Raw genomic sequence first — 8,820 nt, 5'->3', positions numbered from 1 at the left:
TAGTGAATCGATGCCATGTGACCGCTGCTGCTACGTTCTCTAGCGAGTGGGCAGGATAACACTAAAGGCAGGATGACAGCACTAGAGATGATAGAGAAACTTTTTTTTGAGGAAAAACGAGAGCTTTTAAAAGATGGGAGACCAACACCTGAGCTACCAGAGCTTCAGCAAAAGTAAGGTCAGAAAATGTTTCATACTTTCAGTGAATGGAACAAAAGGAAGGATTGGCTGTTATAAACGCTGATATTTTCACCACGTGCTATATAACCAAATGCTTACACTGAACACACACAGAGCCGTTTAGAGAGAGTTGTGACAACAGAAGAGTTCCCGGAAGCTAGTTCCTGCAGGTCCTTTTTTTTTTCTCTACACACGCATTTCAAAAATCTGTATGTGCATGCGCGCTTCTGATGCTGCGTGTGTGTGAGAGAGAACCAACGGAGGAGATAGACTCCCACATGGCAACCAGGTAGAGAGAGACACAACAAAAAAATATGAAAACAACTCAAAATACAAAAAAATAAATATTTATACAAAAAATAGCAACAGAAATGCACAGAACTACACCAAAAAAGATACAAAAATACACAATGACTCCAGAATCACACTACGATGGCAACAAAAACAATAATTACACAAAAAATGCACAAAAACACAACAGAAAGATACAAAAACACACATGACTCCAAAAAACATACATTACAGAAAAATATACCAAATGAAAAAATATAAAAATGAGTAAAAAAAAAAACAAACTCATTTATCATGCGCATGTCCAATAGAATTAAACCAGGGAAATCGCACACGCAATTTACTTTTCACCCGCAAATATACCCCCTTATAACACTACACACCACATTACCAGCTTGCACATAGCCAGAATGTGTGTAGCCATTATTTTAGACATATTTGGTGATTACATTGCAAAAAGTGCCTTTTAATTTTATTTTGAACGTCAGTTAAACTGGACATGAGAGAGGGGAGGGCCGGACGAATATTCTCTGGCTCTAAACTGTGAACACATGCCCGCAAAGTCCGTGTAAACATGCATATTTTTCCGCAAACACAGCATTATAAACACTGATATTTTCACCACGTGTTTAAACGTAATTTGTTGTGATAACGGAAGTTCGAAATAGACTCAAATAGTTTGTGCTCAAAGCAAACAGCGAAACATGCAAATTTCTCCAAACACGGCATTATAAACGCTGATATTTTCATCACGTGTTTATACCCTAATGCACACCTTGGATGTACATGACATGTTTGTGTGTAATTAATTTTCCCACTGGATTTTTTGAGTTTTTCTTTGCCTATTTGCTTAGGTCCAGCGAACATTGGTGAAACTTTATTTATCAATTTATCATGCCCATAGAACTGTGTGCCCAGAGTGAGCCGAGTGATAAAAAAGATGGACGATATTCTCAGCCCATTGATATTATTGCCAATGTTCACCATAAAATGTAAAATCAGTTGACATCAGTATAGTTTTTTTCCAGCAAGACTTTTTATTTAATTTTCAACTTTTTTTCTACATTTGCATTTGTTGTCTTAGGTTGCCCTACAACAACAAAAATTCCAGAAAATGTGCCGCAAAAGTCTTAGCTGTCCTTCTCTCTGGTCATCTTGATCATTGTCTCTGGTGATCGATAGAGGAATATGAGTTTTTCAAATAGGGTCTCTTCCAGCTCCATCTCTCCCGTCTCTCGGACTACAAAAATGTCTGTGCAGAGCTTTAGAACTCTGTCCACACATGGCAGCTCCTCAAACATGATAGATCTGGAAATCCCATTGAAAAATTCTCTGACAAACTTTCCAATGACAAGGACCACTGACATGTAGAGACCTACGATGCTGTAAAGAGAGCAAGAACAGTCAAATAAGTCCTTGTAACCCAGATTCTTTTTTATGACCACTGCATCATGTATTTATTGGAGGATAATAGTTCACATTTTAGCTGCATCATTTTACAGTGATTTTCAGAAATTATGAGTGTGGGCATACCCCTAAATTATTGGGGGAGGAACCTGGCAATGCTAAAAAGCCAAAATTAGGATTGTTGATGAATGTAAAGGTCAGAGTGCCAGGAGAACACATGTATGCTTAAGGAAACCATGAAAATCCCACAAAACCATGCCAAAGTTTGGAAACTACAGATGTGAAGAGTTCATCCTGTAAACCATTATTGAAAAAATGTTTTTTAAATATTACAAAAATGTGGTGGTGGTGGTGTAACGGTTAAGGAAGCAGGTCAACGCTTTGAATCCAACCTGGGCCATCACTGTGAATGTCCCTTAACCCCAACTCCTTGTGTTGTACGTCGCTTTAGATAAAAATTAAACTGTAATATTGTATTTGGTTTGCCAATCTAGACTGACTTGTATTGTTATAAGAAACTAACAAAACAAAGGGATTGAAGGCATGAATTTCATTCTATCATAAAGTCAAAAACCCAAAGATGTTAAGCAGCCGTTAGCTTACATGGTTATCCAAGCACTGAAGCAACATACAAGCTTCTTAAATCTGAGCTACTTGGTCTTTGATGTAACTCAAAGCCGGCCTGTGGCATAGGAAAATGCTTGGGGCGCCGGCCATCATAGGATCACAAGATTTTTTTTAAAAATGTATTTTTTTATTTTTTTATTTAAACAATCAATATTATTAGCATACTAAACTTTGTAGTATTTTTAATAACTAGAAAGTCTAGTTTTAATGACAATAAAAATAAATAGTTTTACAGTAGTCCCTCGTTTATCGTGGGGCTTACGTTCTAAAAATAACCCGCAATAGGCGAAATCCACGAAGTAGTCAGCTTTATTTTTTACTATTATTATACATGTCTTAAGGCTGTAAAACCCCTCACCACACACTAAAACATAAACCTGTTTTCAAACATACAGCACTTCAGAGTGACACTGCTAGAGATCAGACATTGATGCGGAACGCATTCAGTATTTGTTGACAAGGACGTCAACTTGTAAGGCCTTGACTGAAAGATGAATGGATGGGGCTTTTTTAGCTCGTGATGTTAAAGCTGCTTTATAAATCGCTACCAGAAAATTATGCTATTTTTACTAAATAGTTTCTTTGTGCAATACCTCTGCAAACTGCAAATGTTTAAATTGATGTGTGTTCATTACTGCAATTCCAGTATTGTGTTATGTTAAATCTGGAAGTTTTGCATCTTCTCACAAAATGTGAATGTCAATAGTAAAACATTTTAGTCCTAAGTATTTAAATTAAGAAGAATACTTGATGAAGCCACCCACCACTATCCATCTATTTTTTATCTGTATTTTGCTTTTGAGCAATGCCTTACTATAATAATATTAAAAATTTTGTATTTTGAATTTGTTACTAAGATATTGAAATTGGCTTTTATTTGCTTGTATGTGTTCTTTTATGTGTTTGTGAAACCCTTTCATCAAAATTAAATAAAATGTCAAAGTAATTTCGCTCATATTTTCTGATTATGTAAAGCGTCTTTGTTGATATGGTGAAGACCACTATGTAAGTGTTAGAAATGATTCTGATAATAATAATATAACAATGATGTAAATATCAATTACTTGGTATATAAAAATGCTGTATAAGGGAGTGCCAAAAGAAATCTCACCTAGGGTGTCAAAGAAGCACTGACGTAACTGATGCTTGTTTGAGGCTTTCTTCCAATGCAGTTTGCAAAAAAAAAACACTTTTATAAATCTTGTTTACACTACGTACCCGTGACCAGCCAGAAAACCCAGACTGGATGGGCCTGACTTTGTCACTGATGGTCACAATCCTCTATGTTGTGACATTTGTGCTCAGAGGAGCTGAGCACTGGGGAGCACTCCTCCACCACCCACCACTGGTCAGTGGGCTTCTCCAATATACTGTTGGTCTGCTGGAGTCTGATTGACATGGGCCTGAAAAATGCCAGCGACTGAAGCTCAGGATGGTCCTCTGAGGAGAAACAAGTTGGTTCAAAATGAATGTGTCACACAGGAAGGGAACGCATAGGACAAAGCTCTCACAATACGTAACAATTACTGAGAGTAAAACATAAAATAAGTCATATCGTAACAAATGGAAATTACCAACAGCCATCCTAGTTGCCATTTTGGATACTAGTCCTTTGGGGCCCCTGATGAACTTTGGCAGCAAAGAATGTATTATCCTATGAGAAAGGAGGACACATTTTATCATGGATCAAATAAATATACACTGATGATGCTCACTGGGCTCACTAAGGATGATAGGGCTGTGGACTTTTTCCCTGAATGTATACTACTCTGAGAAGCACATACAGTAACTAGCACATTTACAGTATGTACACCTGGATTTACAACTGGATAATGGCAGCATTGCTTTAAACCCCATATGTATTAACAAACGGATATTAAACCAAATTTCAATGTTTAAATCTTACAAAACATGGCACATGGCTGAGCCTGGTGAGAAATAAAATTAAACCCTCTATCTCTGTCTGCTACACAGCTAGCAGGGTTGAATTAGAATAGAATAGAACTTTATTGTCTGTTCAAAAGAGCAGAAATTCGTCTTTCAACATGGCTCATTAAAACTCATTCAGTAAAAACACACATCATTAAAGAATAACAAATCAAAAAGAACAGCATAAAGTACAGTGCTACCAGGTGCTATTTAGTACAGCGACTGCAGATGGAATTATTGTTTTTTTTGTAGATGTTTTTATGGGCCAGTGGGGTTCTGTATCTTCTGCCTGATGGTTAGCAGAGAGAGAAGGAGTGATGCAGAGGGTGAGTGGTGTCTTCAGTGCTGAGGGTTGCTTTTCTCTGCACCGATCGCCTGTACAGATCGCAGTGTGGGGTCTGAGGGGTTTGGGTGATTAGTGTGAAAAACAGAGACATGAGGAGAATTACTATTGCAACACAGGGTTCTCAGCAGTAATTATTCACAGCATAGGGGGGGTGGAGAGGTGCGCGAGTGAACAGTGCCAGCATGAGTGTTGCAGGGGGCTTCCCCCCCCAGAAAAATTTGAAATGTATAACTCTGACTGCCACATTTTGTGAAGTAAAGCTAAAGGTTTTATTTAATTTTTTTTGGAACTGCCTTACTTTAAAGCCAAAACATATTTTTGAATTGTTGAAGGGTCATGATTACTAGATGCACTTTTCAAATTTAATTTTTTAAATTTTTTCTATTGATTTATTTAGTTGACTGTTTTTGTTTGAATTATGGACAACACTGTTTAATATTGAACGATGATTATGGGTTACAAATCGGAGGATGCACACAGTAGACAGGGTCACCAACCTTTTTGAAACTGTGAGCTACTTCAAAGCTAATGAATAGTCTGCAAGGCTACCAGTTTAAAAAGCACTTAATAGATACAAATAAGTTTTCATTTTAAGTTTCAACATGCAACACTTTATTTCTCCTTATCTATACAATTGAGTCATTTTAATGACGTTTCACAGGAAATCATCATGTTCGTATTTTACTAGCCACTAATAACTTTAAATAATCATAAAAATGTAACATGTACTACTTATTTGTACAATTTAACCATTATGTAATATTTATCAAAGATCCACTTTGAGTTTTTGAACCATTCACAACCTTTATACCAAATCTGTGACACTTAAAAAAGATGGGTAATTTCATATAAAGTTTAGCAGTATGTAACTTTACTAAGGCACTGACTACATCTGTATTTATCTGTGTGGGTTTTAAGCCTGGCAAGTAAATCAGATTTTAGATGGTACTCATTGGTGACAAGAACTCCAGGACAGATCTGAGGGCACCTCACATGGTCCATGAAAGAGAGGTTTGGGGCCTCTACAGGGTGCGCAAAAAAGAGCCAGTGACACTATGGGAGTCTGACTCCGGTTAGAGAGTCACGGAAGCAGTTCAGAATTTATAAAGGCTTTACTTGGAAGAACGTGGTTCTGTAAACACAATGCAAAAATATAGTGCTATATATCAGTAATTTAACACACATATGAATAAAGCTGCATAAGTATTAACACACACAAAGCATCATAAAAGCACTTAACTCACAATTAAACACTCATATAATGCAAATATAATGACCATGAGTGGCAATAATCAACATAAGCAATTAGCAAGAGAAATAATAACATAAATCAGAAAATAAACCTCTTCAATGCATGCTAACAGCAATGTAAGTAAGGAGAGCATAGCTAGCATAACCAGGATGCATGAGTTAGCAACTATCACAAAGTAGTTAACTTGTATACACAAATATCCTCCAAGATGCATTATCATGTGTTATAACATGAATCAGCCACTACTTACATTTCTCATGTACACACATCTTCCATGGAACAGGAGAAAAACACACACATGCAGCTCTGCAGCTGGTCAACATGCAACACACTCTGCTCAAGCATGCAAAACTGCTAAACTACGTTCCTCTTAAAGGGCTAGTAACTGAAAGTGAAACTTATAAACACTTATATAACAGGGCTTTCCTACTGTCCATGTGGGCTACCTGGTGCCCGCGAGCAACATGTTGGTGACCCCTGTAATAGAACTTTATTCAGGCCGAAAAAAGAAGACCTGAACTCGTTTGATCCGAATGAAGCCGTCTTTTTAAGCCTACATCTGTTTCAACCTGACAGTATTCACATCCGTGCGCAATGTAGAATGATTCAATTGTGAGTTATAAATATGACAGGCAGCATCATGGCTGCAGGGGTTCTCGGGATCCTCAGGTGAAGACGGGAGCATCACAGCAGATTGCCTGTATTAAATAGACGGTGTGGCTGATGTATTTGTTTCTTGGTTATGCAGATTAAAAAGAGAGTTTAAACAACACAGGCACGCCTGGAGTCCCTTTTGCGTCCAAGGGTGGAGCAATTATTATGATGGCACTGATTTAAAAAGGAAATGATAATAGAAAAGCTCCCTATGCTGGTTGAAACACAACGTAGGGGACCAAAATTACATTGTAAATTAACCTGACGCTCATGATCAGTGGATGAGCAACAGTGGCGTGTACAGGTAGACACTAGGTGGTGCTGAAGCACCTACCTTTGCCCTCTGGACCAAGCAAGTGCCCTTTTCAAAGTTCGTGTGTATTTAATTTTATTATTTATTTTTTGTGGCCCTTGCTTACATGATCATCTGAAAGTGCTCGTTGGTTAAAAGCGTGTGATGCTCTTTAATATTCCCTCCACCCCCACCCCACCCGCGCACACCTCCGTCAACATGAATGGAAAAAACACTCATTATTTGATATTTGTTTCCAAAACCAAAATGAAAAAACGGAAAACGTTTTTAAAATTCAAGCTCTTTTGCTTTGGTACAGAAAACGGAAAACGAACATCTTTATTTGTTTTCTCCATTACCGGCCAAAGTACGTGACCCGGAGGTGAAGCTTTACCCGTGTCAGTTACTGTCCGATAACACAAGCTGTGTCATGGCTGGACTGGAGGAATATTCGGAACACATTCCGAGATATCTTTAGCTCTGCAACACTTAGGAGTCTCTAAATCCACCGAAATGTCCGTGAGGAGGTTCTGTGCCCAACACCAGCTAAAGCAAAAAGGACAAGTTTCAGATGCACAGTTGGAAGCAGCGATCTTATCATCAATAATGCCGAGCACTTTTAAAAACTGATGGGAGCAGCTCAGCAGCAGTATAGAAGCAAGGGCAGTCATTTCACTTCCACCCCTGGTGAATGAAAACACTGACTACCTGGGTCTGCAGTGGGTCTGAGCACTTTTGTAAAACCGATGGGAGAAGCTGCATCAAAGCGACAGACCTCCTCTGCTTAAACACTCCTCTCCCAAGCTTTCAACTTTTGATTGTTATGTATTTATTTTATTGTTGTTGCTTTCTTTTTCATACTTGTGTAGTTGTTTTACCAACTGTAAAGTGTTTTTGAAAAGCGAGGTACAATATTCACTAACCAGGTCCATTTTTATTAGGCTATTATTTTAATTAAATTTACAAATTTGAAGGACTAGTACAGTGCCCGTCGGAAGTATGAATTCATGTGGGAGCATAAGGGGTATATTTGCGGGTGCAAAATGTGGGTGCAGTTTTCCTGGTTATTCTATGGGACAACATGTGCATGACATCATCATCACTTTTATATTTTTTTGTATAGTGTATTTTTCTGTAACATATGTTTTTTGGAGTCATGTGTATTTGTGTATCTTTCTGTTGTCTTTTTGTGCATAAATGTTTGCTGTTTTTTTATTTGAATTTTTTTTTGTGATGTATGTTTTTTGGAGTTGTGTATTTTGGTATATTTATTGTTTTTGTTGCTATTGTAGTGTGATTCAGGAGTAATTTTGTGTATTTTTTGTATAAATATTTAGTTTTGTGTATTTTGAGCCATTTTCATATTTTTGTTGTATTTTTCTGGAAATGTATATTTTTTTGAAGTCGAGTACAGTGCCCATCGGAAGTATGTATTCATATAGTGGGAGCTTAAGAAGAGTTGTCAATTATGGCCATTATAATAACAACATACTCTGTAGCATTATAAAGGGGTATATTTGCAGGTGCAAAGTAAAATAGCGTGTGCAATTTCCCTAGTTTAATTCTATGAGACATGCGCATGATAAATGTGTTGTTTTTTTTTTTCAAGTCATTTTTATGTTTTTTTAATTTGGTGTATTTTTCTGTAATCTACAGTGACCGTCGAAAGTATGCATTCATGTGGGATTATAAGTATTTAGTTTAGTGTATTTTGAGTCATTTTCATGTTTTTGTTGTCGTTTGGTGTATTTTTCTGTAATATGTTTTTTGGAGTCATTTTGTGTGTTTTTGGAGCCTTTTTGTATATTTTTCTGCATTTCTGTTGTCGTTTTGTGTACATCC

At 37.2% G+C, this 8,820-nt stretch overlaps 1 protein-coding gene across 1 annotated transcript in view; it reads right to left on the bottom strand.

Moving 5' to 3' along the window:
* Positions 1-1,601: 1,601 nt before the first annotated feature.
* The window catches only part of LOC114466762 (piezo-type mechanosensitive ion channel component 2), a 216,453-nt gene continuing 209,234 nt past the window's right edge, over positions 1,602-8,820 (bottom strand). The window contains 4 exon segments of the mRNA XM_028452478.1: positions 1,602-1,854; positions 3,724-3,767; positions 3,770-3,945; positions 4,080-4,159. Coding sequence (XP_028308279.1) covers positions 1,602-1,854; positions 3,724-3,767; positions 3,770-3,945; positions 4,080-4,159 — 553 coding nt within the window.

The sequence above is a fragment of the Gouania willdenowi genome, chromosome 7, assembly GCF_900634775.1.
Source record: "Gouania willdenowi chromosome 7, fGouWil2.1, whole genome shotgun sequence".
NCBI classification, from domain to species: Eukaryota; Metazoa; Chordata; class Actinopteri; order Blenniiformes; family Gobiesocidae; genus Gouania; species Gouania willdenowi.
Note: the sequence above shows the minus strand (reverse complement) of the source record. Positions and strands in the feature narration are given on the sequence as shown.